Source organism: Salminus brasiliensis, chromosome 10 (genome assembly GCF_030463535.1).
Source record: "Salminus brasiliensis chromosome 10, fSalBra1.hap2, whole genome shotgun sequence".
NCBI classification, from domain to species: domain Eukaryota; kingdom Metazoa; phylum Chordata; class Actinopteri; order Characiformes; family Bryconidae; genus Salminus; species Salminus brasiliensis.
Window position 1 is genome coordinate 37,422,894 of NC_132887.1, and position 24,134 is coordinate 37,447,027.

General features: G+C 40.5%; 2 protein-coding genes across 2 annotated transcripts; both read right to left on the bottom strand.

The window, feature by feature from the left end:
• Positions 1 to 4,743: 4,743 nt before the first annotated feature.
• LOC140564871 (myelin and lymphocyte protein-like) lies at positions 4,744 to 12,713 on the bottom strand. Its single transcript, XM_072690549.1, has 4 exons — positions 12,621 to 12,713; positions 7,762 to 7,929; positions 6,334 to 6,477; positions 4,744 to 4,818 (listed from the first exon to the last, which is right to left on the bottom strand). The coding sequence occupies exons 1-4, from the start codon at positions 12,711 to 12,713 to the stop codon at positions 4,744 to 4,746; spliced, it is 480 nt and encodes a 159-aa protein (XP_072546650.1).
• A 3,052-nt stretch (positions 12,714 to 15,765) lies between these two features.
• LOC140563946 (myelin and lymphocyte protein-like) lies at positions 15,766 to 19,903 on the bottom strand. Its single transcript, XM_072688901.1, has 4 exons — positions 19,817 to 19,903; positions 16,289 to 16,453; positions 15,965 to 16,111; positions 15,766 to 15,840 (listed from the first exon to the last, which is right to left on the bottom strand). The coding sequence occupies exons 1-4, from the start codon at positions 19,901 to 19,903 to the stop codon at positions 15,766 to 15,768; spliced, it is 474 nt and encodes a 157-aa protein (XP_072545002.1).
• Between the last annotated feature and the right edge of the window lie 4,231 nt (positions 19,904 to 24,134).

Consider the following 24,134-nt stretch of genomic DNA (forward strand, 5'->3'; position numbering starts at 1 on the left):
GCTTCTGGATTTTTGTTGTTTTTATTGAACACTTAGTTTTTATGACCACGTCTCATAGAAACGAGCAGTGTGGTCAAGCTGGGGTTACACTACCCGATTCTAGCCCAGATTCTCAGTCTATGGTGGTTGGCTCTAGTCGGCGAGAGAGTCGAGTAGTGTGTGAGGGGCGCAGACTCTGATTTTTGGCCTCCTGGTCGGGTTCAGACCAGTTGCAGCACATCAGACATTTTTTTTTTATTGTAATCTAGCAAGTCGATCTGAACAGTAGGATCTCATCAATAGCCAATAAAACCTGAACACAAAAAGTGCTCATTTGAATTTTACTTCTCCCCATTAAAGAATGCAGCAGCTGCTCTAGCTCTGGCGCTGGTGCGTGTCCGATTCTGCAGCATCATTTCAAATGGAAATTCGTAGATGAAACCAACATCTACCCTGTACGTGGAATAGCCTAATATACTAGTATGTGCTGTGCTGCTCCCCTCCAACTCCCTCTGCAGTCTATACAGACCATCATAACACTGTCTTCCTACCCAACCACCCACTCAAAGTCAAAACCACCCTTTTGTCAAAATACACAATTATATATATATATATATATATATATATATATATATATATATAATTTAAATATTTATATATATACACACACACACACACACATATATATATATATATATATATATATATATATAGATATATATAGATAGATATATATATATAGATATATATAGATAGATATATATATATATATATATATATATATACACACACACACACAAATCCATACACATGTGTACAAATATATATATATATATATTTGCACACATGTGTGTGTATATATATATTGGAGGAAATTGAAATTTCCTAAATTGAATTGTGAAAAATATGAAAATGTTACATAAACAAAAAACTATATACATACTAAAAAGTCCCCCCCCCCCCCATTTTATCTCACCCGCGCCCTCGCTGCAGTTCCTTCTTGTGCCAGTAGGGGGGTGCGCCCTTCCTCTGCACTCAGGCATCTTTTACATAAATCTACAGTATTAGTGTGTGTGTGTGTGTGTGTGTGTGTGTGTGTGCGTGCGCGCGCGCGCTTGTGCACGTGTTCACTCAACAAGGTGTGTCTCTCCGTAGACGTCTGAACAAAAAGCAAACCCTGCAGGAAAGCAACAGTGTTCAGATGACCCGACATGTCCTCGTGCACAAATGCACCCTGAACGCACGTCCACGCATCTGCTTCCACGCATCCTGCTGGTCACTGTCTTCATAATGTAACACACAGCCCCTCCTAACCAGGGTCTCGTGAACAGCTTCTGAGGAGGTACAATTGGTTACCTAATCCGCTGCCGAATTGCGCAATTTACCCTGTGTGTGTGTGTGTGTGTGTGTGTGTGTCCATGCTGAATTAGTAATGGGACAGCCCTATTATTATAGGATCAGAAGTCCCGATAGATTCAATTATTATATCAATTATTAACGCGCGCGCGCGCGTGTTGGTGAGGGTCTGCAGCGCGGGGTTACAGCCTCCCAGAGGTCCCTCAGAAAGAAGCTCCGGTACAGGAGCAGGGGGTCCCTCACAGCTCCCTGCCCACCTGTTAGAAAGTGTAATTGTAATGTAATGTAATTAAAGTGACGTAATCTGATTACTTTCAGTTCCTCTTGAATTACTCAGTGTTTTAAAGCTATTTATTCAATTCAATAATTCAATAATTCATTTCAATTGAAGACGAGAGATAAACGATCCACGTGACCCCGCCCTGCGCCTCTACACCCCCATAATCTTCTGTTCTCAGGAAGCACATTCATTATTATTTATTAATTTAAAATCCACTATATTATTACAACCATTTTACTGAGGCACGTGCCCCAGAACAATCACTGTGGTGAGAGAGAATGTAAATTATTATTCATTTATTCTTATTCTTATTATTGTTATTATTATTATTATTATTATTATTATTATTATTATTAATCAATAAGTAAAGTTATTACTAACCATGATCGTGAATAGGACAAACACAACTAAGGTCTCTCTAAATGTTGATGTGTCCCACTAAAATCACTGTGATAAAGTCAACTTAATAATAATAATAATAATAATAATAATAATATTGATAATAATAACTAGTAAATGTACTACTCTTGTTAATGGGGAACAGGGCAGACTCAACTAAGGTCTCAGTCAGGGGTAACGACAGATCTAATTATTGGGCATGTAACATTTACTGTGGTTAAAAAGTCATGTATTATTATTATTATTATTATTATTATTATTATTCAAGAGTAGTGGTAATAATAATAATAATAATAATAATAATAATAATAAACACTCATATTATTACTAACCAGACTAGGACAGACACAACTAAGGTCTCAGTAAAGTGTTGCTGTGCCTCACTAAAATCAGTGTGGTGAAAAAGAAAATTATATAATAATACTAATAGTAATACTAGTTACAATAATAATAATAATAATGATGATGATGATGATGATGATTATAACTAGTAATATTATTAGTAACCATGATCGTGAGTAGGGCAGACACAGGTCTCAGTAAAATACTGCTGTGATAAAAAAAAAGTCCTGGATTGCTGAGCAGAACTACAGGAATCCACAGCGTTCACTACAGGCACTACATTTCCCAGGATGCCGCAGCGTCTTTATAAAGGCTCGAGCTGCTCCGCGCTTTCAGTCCGAGTGTGTTTGGGTGTTGGAGCGGAGTGATGGACTTTCATAAGTCTTTAAGAGAAATTCAGCGACTCAGCAGAGAAGGTAAAGATGCTCACAGCTGTGTGTTTTGGTGAAAGTCTCTTATATAACCGTAAAACCCACCAAACACACACATTAGACCCTGAAGCGAAGCCCCCCGGTACTCTAGCGGAGCAGCAGCAGCTCCGTTAGCACAGGCTGTGTTTATGCTACACACAAGAACACAAGCTAAAGAAATCCCTGCATTATTAGTATTATTAATACAGTATTACTAGTATTATTAGTAGTATTAATATTATTATTAATATCCAGTCTTAATACATACAGCTACCTCTCTGCCTCCAGTTCTGACTCTCTCAGTGCTTGTCTGGGAAAACCACCACACCTGTGTTACAACTGAACAGGTAGACCAGTAAAACCAGGAGACCCATCCTGTGCTGGTCAAGAGCCAGTCTGGTCAACCAGCTTAGCAGCCAGAAAGGGAAATGTCTTGAGAAACATCTGTCTGAATACTGTGCAGATGTGCAGATGATGTTGCCATGGGAACACGAGAAGGTGATCAAAAGCATGGTCTTCTTAGACCTCTTTACGTAGGTAAAATGTCCAGGTTACAGCTTCCCCAACCTTGTGTTACCTGCTGTGTGCTGTAGGTCAGGTGTTAATTCTGTATAAAAAAAATGGAATATTGATTATTTGACAATCGATCAAATTAATGGTGAACTCCCAGATGCTGACGAAGGTGAGTGTTGCCACTGAAGAACCACTTTTGGTTCCTTAAATTAACCATTTTTCTAATCGAGAACCTTCACTTTGGCATTGCTTAAAGAATTGAATGTAGATAATTCCATATTAATTATATATATATATATATATATATATATATATATATATATATATATATATATATATATATAAACAGGGCTAAGGCTACACGTCCAATGTGTGATCGACATTTGCTTGACGTTAAAACCCCTGGGAACCTGAGCTAATCTGTCTTAACAAACATCTGTATGCTGTATTTCACCAGAACTGCTCTCCTCTCCCTGTGGAATGGCTGGTCCTAAAAAAAGGGGGGAGCTACAAGGCTACCTGGCCGTAAGCCGTGGCAGCCCGGCGTGCCCCGTCGTCCCTCACATCCGGAGGCTTCACCATGGAGTTCAGCGTCTGGGTGGAGAGGAGGTCCCGACGCAGAACCGCAGCCGGGGAGATCTGCCAAACCCGCCACCCACCCGTAACTCCCTGTAAGGGCATAGCACGTAGCCGGCCGCCGAAGTGGAGAAGCGGGGAGGCGATGGGCAGCCTGGACAAGTGGACCAGGACGATGGATGCAATTATTGAGCCAAGATGACCACCCTTGTCAAGTTAACGGTAAACTCCTAGACGTTGACGCTTCTATTTTGCTCTGCGCTCTTCAAAACAAAGGTGTTATCTGCACTGTCCACAGAAGACCGCCGCCTGGACCAATCAGCCACAAGTGAGAAATAATTCCTATAAAACGACTCCATGCTTTTAATATCAGCTCAACTTCTGATCCCACAAAACACACACAAGCGCGGCACACGCCCTCCTAAAGTGTACACAGCTTTTATTAAAACGTGTTCCTCATGCTTCAGTGTGCGATACCTCGAGCGTACAAAAAAAGCTGATTTCTTTCGGATACAAAGGAGTGGAGTTTTACCTGCTTACCGTTTAAAAGTAAAGAATTCCTCATTTCAAAAGATTCGATTTGCACAAATATACAGAATTCAAGCGCGTTAGAAAGGGAAACTTGAGTTATTCGATAATCAGGCTCTGATTCGTAGAACATCTTGGACGTGATTGCTTTTACAGACGTGCCTACAACTACAAATCTGGGGCAGTGGTGGGAGAGAAAAGGAATCGACTCCTCAGCGAGCCTTCAAGAATGAGCCCTCGCTGTTCATCCTGTCCGGCTCTCTGCGTCATCTTTTCCCGTGCGGTTAAGTGTGCTATTTCTTTCTGTGGATTGTTCATTCTCTCTTCTTCTTCTTCTCCTTCTTCTGCTGGTTCCAGCGCTCAGAAGTTTTTCCATCGTACTGCAGACAGAATGCAGTGAATGAAGTACAGCAGTGTGACCACGTAGGAGAACACCTGCAGAAGCAGAAGGGGAAAGGGTGAGAACCACTTCAGTGCTTTATTAAGGGGTATTTCAGTCTTTGCTAAACGCTAGCTAGCTTGTCTCTGGGGCAGCGGCAGCTCAGTGGTTAGCGCACCAGGCTGGCAGGGTTGTGGGTTCGATAGCCGTGCTCTACAAGCTGTTGGGCGCTGTTGGGCTCTTAAGCAAGGCCCTTCACCCTCTCTGTTCCCTGGCTGCCCACCGCTCCGGTCGCTGTATGTGGTTGCTCACATTGCAATGTCACTTTTCGGCAATATCGTGCAGCCCCAGCTACAGTGTTCACTGGCATATAATGGCATGTAATGCAGCTTCAGTGACCCATGTAGTCCTAATCAGTAAGGGACGCACCGATCCGGCTTTTTCAGTTTCGATACAATACATAAACTTTACATATCGGTCGATACCCAATAACAATGCTGAATTAATTAACCATATCTCTCACCATGTGAGAGAGACTTAAGGCATCAGGACTCACTTAAACATTACTTTATATAATATAACAAATTAACACACATATATAAATGTGCTAAATTGCCATTTCTCATTTATTTATTTGCACATTTAGTGCAGTCTCACACCAACAAATTAAAGTGAAAGGATCAGTTCCATGGATCTGCCTAATTATCCGATACCCATTGTTAATATCCGGCCGATATTTGATCCTGTGGCCCAGCCGCTGTTGTTCTTGTGTCCTCCGGAGACGAAGATGAGGAGCCAGAGGAAAAAATGGACACAAACATCATCCAGTGGAGGCCACCAAGATCCACGCCAGGCCTCCAAACACCTACAGCAAAGGATCAGTTCCATGGATCTGCCTAATTATCCGATACCCAATGTTAATATCGGTCCGAAATTTGATCCTAATATCGGATCGGTGCATCCCTACTAATCAGTTGTTGTTGAAATGGTGGCCAAATTGTATATTTCCAAATGTGTTCCAGATGATCAAAAAAATGTCCAGCAGATCAGTCCTTCCTATTAAACAGACGAGTCTATACTAGGCTGTGGTTTACATGTACAGTAATCTCGTAGTGAAGTTTGTAGGCTGTATATCAAAGCTTGAATAGGCTGTAGATTCATATGTTTGTGAGTCTCAATTTTCTATTATATAATAATACTATTATGATTATTATTATTATTATTATTATTATTCAAGATCATGCTTATACAAGATCAATTGTCATTTTTGGGGAAAATGAGCAATTGCACAGAGCAACCTCATAAGGCGCAGTCCCAGCAGTCCTTGATTGTGCCTCAAATACAACACCTCAAATACCTCAAAGTTTATATAAATATATATATTTGCAGTATACTTTCCACATATGGGCTGTATATACTGGGAGGTAGAGGGTTTGTGAATAGTCTGTAATAAGCCTAGGTCTTCTTATACAGTCTGCTGAATCGTTTAAGCTTCCAGAGATCACAAGACAGACCCTTTTTATGCTGTGTGTGTGTGTGTGTGTGCTTGCTCCTGCTATTTGGATGCTCACCACTGCAGCGATGTCGATTCGGTAGTATCTTAAGCGGTCAACTTCTGAGACGAGGGTGCTGTTCTTCATGTCCAGCGTTACCGTGGCGAGAGGGACTGAGGCACTGAGGTAGAAAATAGCCGCCAGCAGGTGATACACAAAGTCCTGTACACACACACACACACACACACACACACACACTATTCCGTCACACACAGAGACGTCAGTGCACTGTAAAATGCTAAACTGATTGAGCACTTTATTAGGAACACTTACTGAATCATGTTCAGTTTTCAAATCAGCCAATCACTTTGGAGCTTCGCAAGGTATACAGTTATGCAGCTATGGGCCCTCAGCTTCAGCTGATGTTTACATCAACCATCAGGAGATAAAAAAAAAAAGTGACCCCAGTGTTATTTGTGGGTTTTTTTTTTTTTTAGCATGGCCTGATTGATTGTGCTGGTTTGAGGATTTTGAGACCTGCTGATCTCTTGGGATTTTTAGGACAACAGTCTCAAGAGTTTACTCGGAATGGTCGAATAAAGACGACACACCCAGTGAGCGGCAGATCTGCAGATGGACACGCCTTGTTGATGACAGAGGTCAACAGAGAATGGCCAGACTGGTCCTAGCTAATAGAAAGGCTAAAGTGGCTCAGATTACAATCACAACAGCAGAAGACCATGTCAGGTTCTGCTTCTGTCCGCCAAGAACAGAAAGCTGAGGCTGCTGTAGTCAGCTATTTAAGCATCGTCACCAACCATGCGCATCCCTTCATGACCACAACTGACCCATCTTCAACCAGCAGCTACTTCCAGCACGATGATGCACCACGTCACAAAGCAAATGCTGCCTAAAAGCTGTTTCATTAACGCGACAACGAGTTCTTCAGTGTTCTTCAACGGCCTTCTCATGACCTGATCCAATAGAGTCCAATAGAACACCTTTGGGATGTGGTAGAACGGCAATACGGCTAAAAGCTAGCAGTAGACTGTTTGCGCTGCGGCTCGCAGAAGCCCGTGGAGTGTCTGAAAGGCTAAAAGCTAATGCTAGGCCTACCAGAGAAGGGAGAAGGTCCAATCTGGTGCTAGGCTAAAAGCTAAGCCAATCGACCGACTACAATTTTTTAAAGCTGGCTAACCACAACGTGCCAGAACAGTGGTAAGCTAATCATGGGCCCGCCAACAAGGAAAATTGGGCATTTTTTGATTCTGAGGTCAAATAACAGGGTGGTAAATAGGCTTCTGAACATTTCTGACCACAACCACAAACCTAGTCACAAACTTAGTATTTAGACACCAAAAATAACTTAAATTCTCCATAATCCCAATTCTATTGCATATTATATATTATATATTATTATTATTATTATTATTATTATTATTATAATGGCACTCTGACTCATTCACTGAGTTGCCAGCTAACACACACACACAGTCTCTCGCTCACCGCTGTGGCCCAGCCGCTGTTGTTCTTGTGTCCTCCGGAGACGAAGATGAGGAGCCAGAGGAAGGTCATGATGAAGCAAAAAATGGACACAAACATCACCCAGCCCTGTGGGTTCTCCGGCTTCACGTGAGTGGAGGCCACCAAGATCCACACCAGGCCTCCAAACACCTGCAACACACACACACACACACACGCTGAATCTAGACTAGGATAACGTCACTGTCACACAAAACCCTTGTATCTCCTAAATAGAAAGTAGTAAGTCATTTTGGAGCATTTCTATTGGTCCAGTCATCAGCACATGTTCAGGAATGTTCCTCAGGAAATCACTAGCATGTTAGCTTGTGGCTATTATGTTGTATCATGACTAGCTTCTGGCCAGTGTGTTAGATCCTGACTAGCATGTTAGCTTGTGGCTATTATGTTGTATCATGACTAGCTTCTGACCAATGTGTAAGATCATGACTAGCATGTTAGCTTGTGGCTATTATGTTGAATCATGACTAGCTTTAGACCAGTGTGTAAGATCATGACTAGCATGTTAGCTATTATGTTGCATTTCCATCCAGGGTGGGCTATCCTTATACCGAACACCTCCAGTCAAGCCCACACCCCCCTAAACATGTCCACACAGTCTCCAAACAGATTATAGGATATATACGTTATGTGAATGTATTCTTAGTGGCGGTGGATTACTCTCCCAAACCCAGCTGCCCACCTTCAAACCCGCTGTTTTCCGCATTCCCACACACCTGGTTAAACATTAGCAGCGTGTTAGCATGTTAGCCTTTCGTGAACCCAATCAGCCGTGCAGGAGAAAAGCTGCTTAGCGCTTAGAAAGGCTCTCAGGAAGCTTCCAGTGGGCCTGGATTTCAGTCGTACAGCTGTTCTATCAGCACTGTTTCATGAGCCCCGTTTAAAAAGATATACCATCATCCTCTCTGTCTGTGTTTTTGTTTTTTTCTGGTTCTTTATTTATTAATTTAATATATTTTTAATTATCGTTTTTGTAGATTAACTCTGAAACTGCTGAGAAATGTCAGCTTTCACTTTCTCGCTCTCTCTCTCCCTCTCTGCTCTTACGTCTCTCATTATACTCTTACCTCTCTCTCTCTCTCTCTCTCTCCCTCTCTGCTCTTACGTCTCTCATTATACTCTTACCCCCCTCTCTCTCTCTCTCTCTCTCTCTCTCTCTCTCTCTCGCTGCTTTCTCACCTCTCTCTCTCTCTCTCTCTCTCCCTCTCTGCTCTTACGTCTCTCATTATACTCTTACCCCCCTCTCTCTCTCTCTCTCTCTCTCTCTCTCTCTCTGCTCTTACGTCTCTCATTATACTCTTACCCCTCTCTCTCTCTCTCTCTCTCTCTCTCTCTCTCTCTATGGTCTTACCTCTCCCTCTCTGCTCTTACGTCTCTCATTATACTCTTACCCCTCTCTCTCTCTCTCTCTCTCTCTGCTTTCTCACCTTCTGCTTACTTCTCCCTTTTTCTCTCTCTCTGCTCTTAATTCTCCCTCTCTCTCTTTATATTCTCTCTCTTTACCCTCTCTCTTTATGCTCTTACCTCTCTCTCTCCCTCCCTCTCTCTTTCTGCTTTCTCGCCTCTCTGCTCTTACTTTTCTTATCCTCTTCTCTCTCTCTCTTTCTCTCTCTCCCTCTCTTTCTTTCTCAGCTCTCCCTCACTCTCTCTGCTTATTGGCCACAATTTTCAGGAGCAGCTTCTCTCTCTCTCTCTCTCTCTCTCTCTCTCTCTCTCTCTCTCTCTCTCTCTGCCTCACTCCCTTTATTTATGCTCCCTTTTCTTTTCTTTTTTTATGCTTCCTTTTCTTTCTCTCTCTCTCTCTCTCTCCCTCCCTCTCTTTCTGCTCTCTCTCTATCTCTCTATCCTCCCTCTTTCTGCTCTCTCTCTCTCTCTCTCTCCCTTCATCTCTGCCTCACTCCCTTTATTTATGCTCTTCCTTTTCTTTCTCTCTCTCCTCTCTCTCTCTCTATCTCTCTCTCTATCTCTCTCTGCTCTTACGTCTCTCATTATACTCTTACCCCTCTCTCTCTCTCTCTCTCTCTCTCTCTCTCTCTATCTCTCTCTCCTCCCTCTCTTTCTGCTCTCTCTCTCTCTCTCTCTCTCTCTCTCTCTCTCTCTGCCTCTCCCCCTTTTCTCTCTCACCTTGCAGATCAGATGGTGGGATAGTGATATACGCCCTGAGCAACGGGCAGCTAAATAAATACAGGCGATTCCTGCAAACACCACCAGCATCCAACCTAAAGGTCATTTAGGCAGCGAGGTTACGCTTCCACCTGCTTTTCTCAGCTACGTCACAACAAACACTGATTAAGCTCTTCAGCCTCCGTCCTCCTTCCTGTCTTTTCTTTCACAGCGTTGTTTTATTGTGGTCTACAGTGGTTCTGGACTAACAGCTGAGTCAGAAACCCTTACCCATCTCATTAACCTGAGGGTGAAAGGCTCCAGCCGCGGAGGCGACGGGCCGAGACCAGTGGGGTCAGATCACCTGGACCAGCTACGCGTGACCAGCCAGCTACTCCGCGGGCTGCTGGGTGAAGCAGCCCTGGCCGACCCAGAAGGTCAGCGTCTTACAGAGGACAGTGCTGGACTGTCCTCAGGGCACAGTAATGTGACCCACGCGCCCGAGCTCCCTTTTTTAGGAGTTATTTATTTTTTGTAAACAGCCAGTAAATAAAGAACAGGTTAAGCTGCTCCTCATTAAGGGGACAGTTAATGACGTGTCTATAGGTCGAGGCTGAACACAGCGGGTTGGAAAGCCTGTAGAGAATAATTCTGTTAGTGTTAAATGTGCTGCATTCTACAGTAACCTGGAGCTCTTTGTTTATCAGGTTAATAATAGTAATACAGTATAATAATACTGCATTCCTACAGTAACTGTTTGTTATGTAGTGTATTTACCTGGTTTAACAGGTGAGTAATATTAATAATAACAGTAATTGTACTGGATGTCTGGAGTAAAATGTTATTTCTGTTGTCTTTTTCAGTTTAACAGGTAAAAAACATTAATATATTGATAATAAAAGTATTAAACTATTATTTCTAAACTGTCATTTTTTTAATTTAACAGGTAGAAAATATTAATATATCAATAATAAAAGTATTGAACTATTCTAAACTGTCTTTCTCAGTTTAACAGGTAGAAAAAATAATATATAAATAAAAGTATTAAACTATTTTTTTTAAACTGTCTTTCTTAATTTAACAGGTAGAAAATATTAATATATCCTTAATAATAATAATAAACTATTATTTCTAACCTGTCTTTCTTAATTTAACAGGTAGAAAATATGAATATATCCTTAATAATAATAATAAACTATTATTTCTAACCTGTCTTTCTTAATTTAACAGGTAGAAAATATGAATATATGATAATAAAAGTAATGAACTATTATTTCTGAACTGTGTTTCTCAGTTTAGCAGGTAGAACATTTAGGAAAACAGTTCTTCCTGTACTGTCTTTCTAAGATCAACAAGTTATTTTTATTACTATTATTAATACTGTATTTTTGGAAGTCACTGCTGATTTTGTAGTGTCTTTCTCAAGTAAACAGGTCAGCAATATTATTTTTTATTTTTATTATTAGTTTATTATTAATTATTAGTTTAGGATAGGAACAATAAACCTTTTATGGAGTGAACTCCTTATATTATGTTTTACCCAGTTGAACAGGTGGAAAATATTAATAATGATACTGTAAATTCTATAGATTAAGTTGCTATTGCTGTACTATCATGATCAGTTTACCAGGTAGAAAATATTAAATATATCAGTAATAACATTATTAATACTGGCTTATTAAAGGTAACTTATTTCTAAACTGTCTATCAGTTGGACATGTCATATAGTGTGTATATATATCATAGTAGTGAAAATACTGTATTGTATGAGTCACTGCTATTTCTGTAATGTTTAGCAGGTGGCTAATAATAATTGAATTACTGTATTTCTAGCATAAACACCTACTGTAGACTGTAGTGTCTCTCATATTAACAATATTAATCATAATAGCAAAAATACACCATTTATGCAGTAGACTAGTCAGTAATATCAATAACAGTAATAAGGTAGACAATATTAATATATGAAGTATAACATATTAATACTGCATTTCTAGAGTTAACAAAATTTGTGTAGTGTCTTTCTTAGTTTAACAGGTGACTGATATTAATAATAGTAATACTATATTTCTAGAGTACCCTGCTGCTTCTGTAGTGTCTTAACAGGTTAACAATATTAATAATGATTAATTAATCATGTTTAACAGGTGAGTAATGTTATTAACAACAGGAATAAACTGTTCTTCTAGAGTAACCTTACATTTTACAGTCAAATCAGTAGTAATAATGCTTTATAAATAATAACTGGAATTTCTGTAGTGTCTGCAGAGTTTAACAAGTGGGAAATATTAGTAATTTAATAATAATAATTCAACAGTTGCGCTTCTACAACAACCTGATTTTGTTTTCTTAGTTTATTTTGTATTTTTAATATTTCTTTAGCTTATTTTTGTACTGTTTAACAGATAAGTAATTTAGTCATTAGTATTAGTAGTGAGTATTTCTATTAATCTTAGTAATAACACTATTTCTAAAGTTAGTTGTTATGTTAGTAGCGCATTATGATTAAGTGAGTAACTATTATAATAATATAATAATTATAATAGTAATAATGCACCTTTTCTAAACTATTTACACACTGCTTTTCTCAAACCCAAGGTCACCTCACAGCTGACTGAAGAACAGGATAGAAGTCTGACCACAAAACAACAACTAGGATCTCTCCAGCAACCCGAACCCCCTGCTGCATACACACACACACACGGGTCCCGTTATCTCACCAGCTCAGGCAGGTAGAAGATGTCTGGGGCGGTAGTGCATATCCCCACCCCGCTGGGCAGGTTCCCCATTGTCTGCGCCGTTGCCGCTGCCATGTTCGCCCCGTCCGCTATGTGCTGCCGCAGTGAAGCTAACGGAGCTGCAGGTGCGTCTTTTCAGTGTGCAGGACCTGACTAACCTGCTCTGACTCCGCCAGGTTCTCTCTCTTTCGCTGGACACACCCTGTCAATAACAGTCCCCCGCGCGCATGGCCGCTTCCTAGGGCCGCGTGAAAACCGAGACCATGCTGGCCCGGGGCGGAGGCGTGGCCTGTTGTGGTGAAGGTGGTAACATTTAAAGCCGGGCCAGCTTACAGTGATGCAGTGACTGAGTACAGAGCATTTTTGGAGTTCTCCTAACTCAACAGGGTGAACAGTACCCATTGAGTTGAGCCTCAAAAAATATTAGTAATTGAGCTGCAGCTGAAACTGACAGAACTGATTGGGTGAGATGTTTAGTCTGTGGCCCCTCGCCGTTCGCTTTTTTACTGTTTACTCCCCCCATGTGATGCTCTCCTGTTGTCAGACTCCTGACCAGCCTCAAGAGCTTCTCAGGGCTCTAGACCGGCCCTACGATCTAACTGCTGCGCATCATGGGTTAGGAGGTCAATAGTTCAAATGCAAACAAGGCCTCATCACTCAGCATTGTCAAAAGCCTCAAAAGTCTGGATTGGGGATAGTCATGTGATGGGGCAGTTCTAACTGCGAATGGGAGTAAACAGTAAATAAATCGAAGGGGAGGAGCCACAGACTAAACATCTTAAACAATAGAGGGTATGGACATGACATCACAGGTGGCAAGAGTCTATCCTCTGAATGGGTGTAATTTGAGCGTCAGTTAGCTGGACGTTCTTGGCTACACATCAGTGTTCATGGACCATGGGTTCTTTGGTAATTTGGCTGAATCGCTGATGAGTCCAACTGCCTTTAATGTGAGCAGATAATCGCTTGTGTTGAGTTAACTCAGACAGAGTACTGAAGAAATGTATGAAGGCAAGGTGTGTTTTTGGTGCATTATTTTAAATAATGAGCTAGCCAGGATATGATGTACAGTGTTTTGGGGGAAACACAGGCTTATGGTATCTTTGTAAGCATTTAGCCTACATCCTGTCACAGCTTCAGTTGTTGCATCTCCAAACTCTATAGCCTCTATTCACTCAGCAGCTGAGGCAATACATTCCTCAGGCCTCCATGGGGCGTAGAATTGCACACATTGTCTAGAATAAGGAACATGTGCTAGCCTTTACCCTGCCACCACCTGTTGCAATGTTTAATGGTAAGTAGGTGTATTTTGTCAGATACCTCAGCCTGCTGCTATTATGATCTATGTAACTACATCGATCTCCTCATCGATCTCCTCTCTTGACGCCCACTGTTTTAAGGAGCTTTCAGAAAAGGAGAACTACCGAAGGGTAGTTAGAAGTATAGATTAGGGTAGAAATTCATCTTGTCTCGCTAGATATTCCTCAAAGTACAGCTCCGGAAAAATTAAGAGACCACCCTACGTTATCAGTTTCTCTGGTTTTACTATTTATAAGCAATGTGTTTAAAGAAATGAACATTTGCATTGTATTTAATAAACCATGGACAACATTTTAAACATTTTCTTTTGCCATTTAGAGCATTTATTTATTTATTTGCAGAAATGACAACTTCTCAAATAATGCAAAGAAATTATTATAAAAATTATAATGCAAAGAAGTTCAAAATTAAACAACACAGCACTAATAACTAAGAACTTTGAGAGCGTTCAAAAATCACTATGGTGAAATAACCTTGGCAGGCTCTGTTGGGTGGTCTTTTAATTTTTTCCCAGAGCTGTACGTCAAACTTTGGGTTTCTTAAAAAGGTCACAACGTAAGGTTTCCTTCTTATGACCCTTCTGAGATTGTTTGTCTGCAGGCAGTGCTGCACAGTCGAATAATGGACCACTACTCTTGACCCTAGAAGCTAAACCTCCCTACAGTTTCTTGCCAAATGGTTGGATTTGCCTTTCTTACCAGCATATAAGCGGTTCTCACTGAGAGTTTTCTTGTCCTTCCAGCCAGGCGTCGTGGGCACTGTTTTCTTTCCTTTCAGACCTTTTGACAGTTGCTTTGTAGAGCCCATTGTCAGAGAATTTGTGACGCTAGGAAATTTAATTGAGCTGATGCTTCCTATGAGCAGTATTTGATATTCCTCAGGTGCCGACACTGGTTATCTTTCCCCAACAACTCGATTGTTGAAGACTTAGAGGGTACCATTTCAATGTAAACCCCAGGAATTCAATGCTCTTCAGAAATAGTCCTCATGTAAGGTTGCCTGGTCTGATCTAGTGTATACCTTATAGTCCACCCACTATATGCCACCACTTCATCAGTTATAATTATAGAAGGCTGCAAAATTGTGCATTTCAATATCATACATGTGGCTCTGAATGGTTCGACATCTTTATGAATATGGGTTGTAGGTACAAATCTTGCCTTCCTGGATGTTCCTTTTGTTTTGTTTTTTATCCAAATACCTGAAATTCTTTGGCTGCTCAGATCAGTCAGGGCCTTTTATTGATGGACTGACCCAGAACTGTGGTTTTGGCATGTGTAAAGTGTGGGAAACAAGTAGTAGTAGTATTGCTCTTCTTCAACCCAACAATTAGTCAAACAAGGTCAAATAAATGTATAAAATATATTTATTTAACCTATAGTCCCCCCGATCATCCATACAAAAACCCCAATGGTTTCAGTTGAACCATTGTTTTGTGTCTAGTCTAAGTTTTAATTGTAAAGCCATGACATATTTACAGGCCTTTAATCAGAAAAAAAACGCTAGTGGGCCAAGAGGAAACTCTAAAAATCCACAATAGACCTAAAGATGTGTAGGAAAAAAAGCATCAATCCACACACGGCTATGAGATAAGTGCGCTAAGATGTTTGAGAAGGTCCAAGGAGTCTCCAACCTCTATGTAGATTCTCAGTATAGCTGTTATTTGTTTTTGGTTGTTGTTTTTTTAAGATGACCGTGGTTGCCAGATTATCCTTTGGGGCACATTTGCTGATTGCTTTAGGTCGAAGCTGGGGATAGCTGGCATGTTTTGTTCTTGTTTGCTGGCTGGTTTGGAGCACTGGGACGTTCATAAGGATTTCCACCGGAGCGCGGACAGGATGGCGTGGATGAAGTACAGCAGCGTGGCCATGAAAGCCATCACCTAGACATACAGCACAGCAGAGGAACATGCAGGTAAGCATTGCAGGTAAGACATACATGCATACACCCAGTCTAACTTGCCCACTGTCTACTTTACTGCAGAATGAGAAGAAGGTATATCTCACCACAGCAGCAATGTCCTCTTGATAGATCTTGAAAAGGTCAGCAGCGGGGCTGAGGTTATAAAGCGCCCTTATGCCGATGGTGACATTGGCCAAAAGTACTGACGCACTCAAATAGAAGACCACCGCGATGAAGTGATATGCAGCGTCCTGAGAGAGGGGTACATAAAAGTATTCAGAACATTATAACTACCCCTGGTTTGGAATAAACCTTGGACGTCACGGATGCTACGTGATGCCATCTTTATTTTTGTGCTACTAAAGGTTTAGGGCCGTCAGGGTCATCAGAGAAGAGACCTGTCTTTAAATTGGTGTAAGATGAATTACCAGGCCGGGCCAAACGCCGCTCTGGTTCCCACCGCAAACAAAAATGAGGAACCAGATAGTTGTGAAGACGAAGCAGAAGATGGACACGAACATCACCCAGCCTTGAGGATTTTCGATGAACACTCGTGTGGAAGCCACCAGAGTCCATACCAACCCACCGAATATCTGTAAGAGAGCAACAAATACAACAAATCAAGATCCAAAGAAGACACAAAGCCGACTACTGACCCCAGAAACATTAAAACTACTAACTTACAACATGCAGAATCTATTCAAGGACACTATTAGTCTACGTGTACCTACAGCTACATCAACCATTGGTCAAACTATCTAGGGCCCACCTTCTTACCCCCACTATTGGTCTTTACACGCCTGCATCTTTATCAACTGTTTGTAAAACTGCTTACGTCCTGCGCTCTTACCCCCACTTTTGGTCTTTACTTACCTGCATCTATATCAACCATTGGTCAAAGTACTTAGGTCCCACCTTCTCACCACCACTATTGGTCTACAGGTGCCTGCATCTACATCAGCCATTGGTCAAACTACTTACGTCAGGCCTTCTTACCATTACTATTGGTCTACATATACCTACAGCTACATCAGCCATTGGTCAAACTACTTACGTCAGGCCTTCTTATCGTTACTATTGGTCTACATGTACCTACAGCTTCATCAGCCATTGGTCAAACTACTTACGCCAGGCCTTCTTACCGTTACTATTGGTCTACATATACCTACAGCTACATCAGCCATTGGTCAAACTACTTACGTCATGCCTTCTTATCGTTCCTATTGGTCGTCACACACCTGCACCTATATCAACTGCTGGTAAAACAGCTAACGTCCAGCCCTCTTACCCCCACTATTGGTCTACATGTACCTGCATGTACATCAGCCATTGGTCAAACTGCTTCTCACCTCAGTTGATTGACCACAATTACCTACAATTTAACCACAAATGTATATAAAAACACATCAGCCTGGCTTTACCTGATTTTATGCATTTATTAATTTGTTTTACATTGGCATGAAAATACATAAATGTTTTGTAGAAGGTGGTAACCTTTATTTATTTATTTATTTATTTATTTGAACTCCCTCATACATACTCTTACTGCCACATTCCTACAACTTAGGCCTCATTGAAGCCCCCCCAGCCACAACCTCCTAACCACAATGAACGCCAGTGTGTCCCCAGTGTCTTTTAAAAAATGTCTTTTGAAAACCACAATTATATGCATAAACATACTTGGCCGAATTCTGATTCTGTTCATTTGCATAATTCATTTGCACAGTTTACATGATTACAAAGTGAGCTAGAACAGTCGGGTTAAGGGAATATTTGTGTTTTAGGGTACATGTTTCATGAAAGTCAATATTCCAACTTTGTCCCAGTGCTCGGCACACACACACACACACACACACACACGGTTACCTCACTAAATTGTGTACAATTGGGAACAATGAAAGGGATTCTGATAGCTTTAGCACGTACTAATGTTACCGCACACACACGAGTCCGTGCCTCCACCTTCCACAAATAGCGAGTCACAGGAAAATGGACCTTCTTTTCTTTCTTTTTCACGTGTGATACAAGAACAAAATCCGTGACTGAAACAGTCAACAGTCTAATCAGATCCTGATATGACCGGCTAGTGAAACGTCCATCCTCTATCAGTTCTGGCCTATTGGTTAGCAACAGCTGCAACAGTTGACACGCCTTTATTTCATAATAGCACCTTTAAACTTGAATCACGAACAACGTGAAGCTCAAATGTGTTGTTACATAATGTACTTATAGATTGTAATCCGTATCATGTCCAGATCATTTGTGTGGAAAAGTTAGATCCCGGTTGATATCATTCCAAAAAATTGACATAACAGTCGATTTAGTGTTTGGCTTAAACAATATATATGTCTTACATCTCATACTGTAATTCATTTGTATTAATTCATATGTAATATACAGTATGTAATATATATGTTCTTTTGCTAAAACATATTTTTTGTAAATTTCTGAAAATCTAAAAGTTTTTTTTTACATTTAAAAAAATCATGATAAATGGACCAATAGAAATGCTCTGAAATTACTGGAATCTTTATCCTTTGACTTCCATTGAAAAGTTTTTCCATCTTCTGAATGGTTTATAGTTCTGTGTATGTGTGTTAACTTTAATATTACTTTATATATATATATATATATATATATATATATATGAGAGAGAGAGAAGCACACATATATATAATGTGTGTGTATGTATATATATGTGTGTATATATATATATATATATATATATATATATATATATATATATATATATATATACATATATATACACATACATACACACATATACATTATATATGTGTGCTTCTCTCAACAACGTCAACTTTAACCTGCCTGCCACTGTTTCATAATCAAACACGATGTGCCAATCCATCAGAAGGAGACGTTAAAAACGATTTGGTCATTCTGTTTCTAATAGATTTACCATTCTGTGAATTACACAGCAAAATTGACAATTTCCTCCAGATTCATCAAACTTTAATTTCACTTTAGAAAGTTATATTTCAAATGTTTTTAGTGCAGCACGTTAGGTTACCTGATAACCTGACAATGCATTAAATATGAATCATAACATGATAAGTGACTGTGGTCAATCGTACAGCATAAATATGAAATATGCTGTAAAATTCTATGAATAAATATGATTATAAATATAAATTAAGTTGAAAACACTTAAAAACTGTCAGTCTCAGTTTAAATGAACACATCGATCTGAAACTACAGTCATGTTCAAAAGTTTGGGTACCCCAACCACAGCTCCTCTGAAGAACCCATGAACACGTTTTACTGCACCCGTACATTGGTGCATTTGATCAGTTTAGCCTATTGGGGGGGGGGGGAAATAAACAACAACACAAAAAAGAGACCAGTTCTCAGACCCAGATTTAGACTAAACCACATTTCCAAAGCTGACTCACCGCTGACCGAGCAAGTTCGTCTAAGACCAGGGTCTAATGCATGTCCTGCCAGGCTATGGCACATTTAATAATGTAAGATTTAGCATATAAACAGAAATTGCACTGAAAAATGTGCGGAAAAGAAGGCGCAGAGAATGAGCAGAGCAGGTTATTTGAGCGAAGGTGTCCACAAATGCCAAAAAGTCTACAAATAAAATAAAAATAGTGATTGAGGGCTCTCTACTATCAGAAAGGGACTAAGCACAAGTACTTCAGATACGTCCAATCAGCCTCGCCACACCCAGGCTGATTTCTAACAGGTGTGTCCAAACATTTGACCACTACTTGCAATGAAATGCTGGAAAAAGGCCTGATTTACTGGTCTCCTAATCCATAGAAGTTCAACTTTAAGAACCTCCACGTCCACTCAAATGTGGCACCCCCCACCCCACCCCACCCCTCCCTGCACTGACCCTGGCCCAATAGTGTCCAGCAAGCTGGTAGAGAAGATGCCTCAGCGGAGCGTAAACCCTGTAGGCATCTCCTGGGTTGTTTACTTACAAACTCCGGTATGAAGAGGATGTCGGGCAGGGTGGTGAACACACTGCAGCCAGTGGGCAGCCCACTACCGGTCACCGAGGAGGCCATAATCCTGTCTGTGTGCCTATATATGTGTGTGTGTATGTGTGGGTTGATGGCACTCGGCGTGACTGCTCGTCCGAAAAATGAGCGCGGAGGTGAGCGGGGGTTTCTTTTTAAAGTGTGTTCCTCTCCCTGTTTCCACCCCTTTGGCTCTCTTTTGTTATCTGTAGTGGAGAAGGGGATGGACTGGTTGGATGAGAACTGTGCTTCATGACATGTTTGCACAATAACGGGAAAGTGGAGTGTATGAGTGTATGAGTGTGCGCCTATGCGCGCCCTGACAAGGTGTGTCAAGTGTCAAGTTGAGGAGGAGGTCAATGTTTAACAGGTGAGCTCTGAAGTGCCCTGCCTTCCCTACTACCCCACGTTACGAGCTGATGTGAATCTTTGTGTGTTTCCCCACTTAAGGCCGAAAAAAGCACTCCCCCGGGGCGTCTCGCATGGTAATCAGGAGGAATCATGGACAACAGCAAGGTAATGCGTAATCCCAGTGACCCTTGAGAGGCCTTTTCTGACCACGCCCTGAGATTCCTTTCTGACCACTTCTGGCAGGTTATGGAGTGTTTGGAAGGCCGATTGTGCTCCCTCAGGCTCCGGCTGCCGATGGCAGGCAGCGTGACCTGGGATTCGAACTGGGTCGTAGTGGGAGCACCCTAGACATGCTGTTTCTGTTACTGTCCCTTTAAGACATAGGTGATGTACACTATATGGACAAAAGTATTGGGACATATGCTCATTCATTGTTTCTTCTGAAATCAAGGATATTAAAAGGGTTGGAGGAACTGTCTCTACTGTCCAGGGAAGAAGGCTGCATTCAGCGACGAGAGTGTTGGTGAGGTCAGGATGTTGGATGATCAACACCACACCTCATCCCAGCAGTACTGTATGGAGCACCATTCATCATTTTAGAGAACACCGTAGTTCCTATCCCACGCCCGGCATTAGGCACGCAGGGTACCAAAAGGTTCATGTTTATTCTATTGGCTATACTTCCCTCAGGAACTAGACAAGCTGTGTGTGAATGTGTCATCAATGGGTACAATTTAAAGTTAATGAATGCATTCGATAGAAAGGGTGTCCACAAACTTTTGGATATATAGTGTATGTAAATGACCTGTAGCCTGAATAGATGTTTCTGACCTCTGTTCTGATTGGCTGCTGCAGCTTAAACAGGCAGATTTAGGGCCTATGCAATGTGTTTGAGAATGAGAACTTTGCCATAGATAAATCACTTAGTTCCTTAAAGAACCTCTCAATGGTAAATGAGATGTGTGAGCGTGGAGAACCTTTTGAAAGGTGTAAGTAATGAAGTGGAGTAATGAAGATCCCTCAAATTGAGGTAGAGCATTTATGTGATGTGACTTTCAGACTTTTGAGACTTGTTGCCATGTTTCTCTGCAGTGTAGCCAGGAATTAACAGGACAAGCTATCATTATAGCCTTCGCTCTGAAAGAATAGAGGCCGAATCAGTGCTGAAACAGGACACCAGTGACTGTAACAGGAGGATATTTACAGTTTTAAGAGCCTTTAAATGTATCCATCTTGTAACTTTCATTTTGTTGACCCAGGCATGAAATGCTTTTAGCCCTTTACAGTCGGCCGTAAAGCTCCCCCCTGCTGTAATTTCGCCTTTTGTTGATTTTTAACCAACATACATTTCGATCCAGTATGTATTACCAACTTTTTTGGACTTTTGGCTCTTTGGGTGCAGGTGGGACCTTGAGATCACAATTTTGTTTCACCCCTGTACCACATGTGATGCGAATGACAATAAAGTCTCCTTTATCCTTAAAAAAAGAAAAGAAAACATTTTGAACCAGTATGTATTACCTCTGTAAGTCTCATGGATGCAATATCGAGTTGAACAGAATTAAAAACGGCGTCAGGTGGTGCATCACTAATGTAAGCTACTCTAAACTGACTTAGGCCTATTTTGCACCAGTATGTATTACCTGTGTAGGCTTCATGAAAGTTAGAACATGACATGATTTAAAAGGGCTAAAGGGCAACACATGCTGATGTAACTTCTGTTTCAGTTTTGTCTCTGGCATGAAAAGATTTTAATTGCATATTCTGGACCATTAGTTGAAAATTAGTGATGCACCACCTTTTTTAAAATCTGTCCAACTTGATCTTGCATCCATGAGACCTACAGAGGAAGTACATACTGGTCAAAATTGTGTTACTGTATTAAAATTGTGTTACAAAACAGAAACGAAAGTTACACCAGTGTGGTGCAGCAACTGTAGCTCTTTTTAAATCTGTTCAGGGTATTACTTTAATAAACCCTACACAGGAAATACATACTGGTTGAAAATGTGCTATTAAAAGCCTTTTTAGCCTGAGTCAGTTTAGAGTAGCTTACATTAAGGATGCACCACCTGAAGCTGTTTTTAAATCTGTTCCACTTGATATTGCATCCATGAGGCTTGTGCATGTAATACATACTGGTCCAAAATATGTTGTTTAAGAATTTTAAACTTGATTCATCAAAAAGAAAGCTGGCACCCCTGCACTTCTTTTAAAATCATTATCAGGTTATGTTAATAGTAAGTTCGTAAAGCCTTATGGACGTACTATTAACATAACCTGATGGTTTTAAAAGAAGCTTAAAATGTACCCCTGTTGTAATAACGCATTTGGATCAGTTTGTATTTCCCCTACAGGCCTCATGGATGCAATATGAAGTTGAACAGATTTGTAAAAAGTCTACCAATGGTGCATCACTAATGTAACTTTTCTGTTATGTTGGGGTTTTTACCCAGACATAAAAGGATTTCATCGCATATTTTGCACCAGTATGTATTACCTGTGTAAGCTTCAGGTAAGTAATAACATGAACTCATTTAAAGAAGGCTACAGTTAAAACAACTCTGATGTATCATTTGTTTCAGTTTTGTCTCTGGCATTAAAGGATTTTAATAGCATATTTTGGACCAGTATGTATTACCTGTCTACGCTTTATGGACGTACTATTAACATAACCTGATGATGATTTTAAAAGAAGTTAAGGTGTACCAGGTTAAAATGCACCCCTGCTGTAACTTTCGTTTTGTTGAATCAAGTTTGAAATGCTTAAATAACATATTTTGGACCAGTATGTATTTCCTGCACAAGCCTCATGGATGCAATAACAAGTTGAACAGATTTAGAAATGGCTGCAGATGAAGTTTCCCTAATGTGACCTAATTTTACTCAAGAAAATTCTGTAACATACATTTTGGGGCTTTATACCCCAAATAAACATATGTTTATGCAGATGTTATGTTTATGCAGATAAACATAAACCCTTTTGGTACCATGTCTGCCTAATGCCAGGCATGGGCTAGAGGGTATAAAGCCCCCTTGTGAGACTTACAGCGGTAATACATACTGGTTCAAAATGTTTTCTTTTCTTTTTTTTTAAGGATAAAGGAGACTTTATTGTCATTTGCATCACATGTGGTACAGGGGTGGAACGAAATTGTGATCTCAAGGTCCCAGTTACACCCAAAGAGCCAAAAGTAAAAAGCTGCTAATACATACTGGATCAAAATGTATGTTGGTTAAAAATCAACAAAAGGCGAAATTACAGCAGGGGTGTGTTTTATGGCCGACTGTAAAAGGCTAAAAGCATTTCATGCTTCGGTCAACAAAATGAAAGTAACAAGGTGGATACATTTTAACATACATTTTTCATACAGTATGTATTTCCTGTGGAAGTTTCATGGAAATATTAACGTTATGTATTTTCTGCAAAAGCCTCATAGATGTAAAAACTAGTTGAACAGATTTAAAAATGGCTGCAGATGATTTATTTTTGATGTACTCCATTTCCTTTTTTATTTTACTCAAGTATGAAAGGCCAGTATGACCAGTATGATCCACTGTAACTTTCATTTTTGTTGACTCGAGAATGAAATTCTTTAACGTATATTTTGAACCAGTATGTATTACCTGAGTAAGTTTCATGGAAGTCACACTATTGAAAAGCCCCGCCCTGAAAAAGTCCTGGCCATGTCCTCTGCCTCACACATCCCACTGTTCCTTGCTTCCCCTTTGAAAATTTGCATCTTGTTTGCTTCAACAACATCCTCCTTCTTTGTTTATTCATTACTCTTGTACCTTCCCTGAGTTCCAAGTACAGATGAACTAACATGCTTGTGTTCACAGGAACCATTTCTGTGTGTGTGTGTGTGTGTGTGTGTGTGTGTGAACAATTTCATGGCCAAGTCATTCTTGAGTCCAAACTGAAGTG

Coding starts and splice junctions, on each gene's coding strand:
- LOC140564871 (XM_072690549.1), bottom strand. CDS start 12,713: ATGGCAGCGGCAACGGCGCAGACAATGGGGAACCTGCCCAGCGGGGTG. Junction 6,478..7,761: donor ACAGCGGCTGGGCCACAGCG/GTGAGCGAGAGA, acceptor GTGTGTGTACAG/GACTTTGTGTATCACCTGCT. Junction 4,819..6,333: donor GAATCGACATCGCTGCAGTG/GTGAGCATCCAA, acceptor CTGCTTCTGCAG/GTGTTCTCCTACGTGGTCAC.
- LOC140563946 (XM_072688901.1), bottom strand. CDS start 19,903: ATGGCCTCCTCGGTGACCGGTAGTGGGCTGCCCACTGGCTGCAGTGTG. Junction 16,454..19,816: donor TCCTCTTCATACCGGAGTTT/GTAAGTAAACAA, acceptor GCTCTCTTACAG/ATATTCGGTGGGTTGGTATG. Junction 16,112..16,288: donor GCGGCGTTTGGCCCGGCCTG/GTAATTCATCTT, acceptor CCCCTCTCTCAG/GACGCTGCATATCACTTCAT.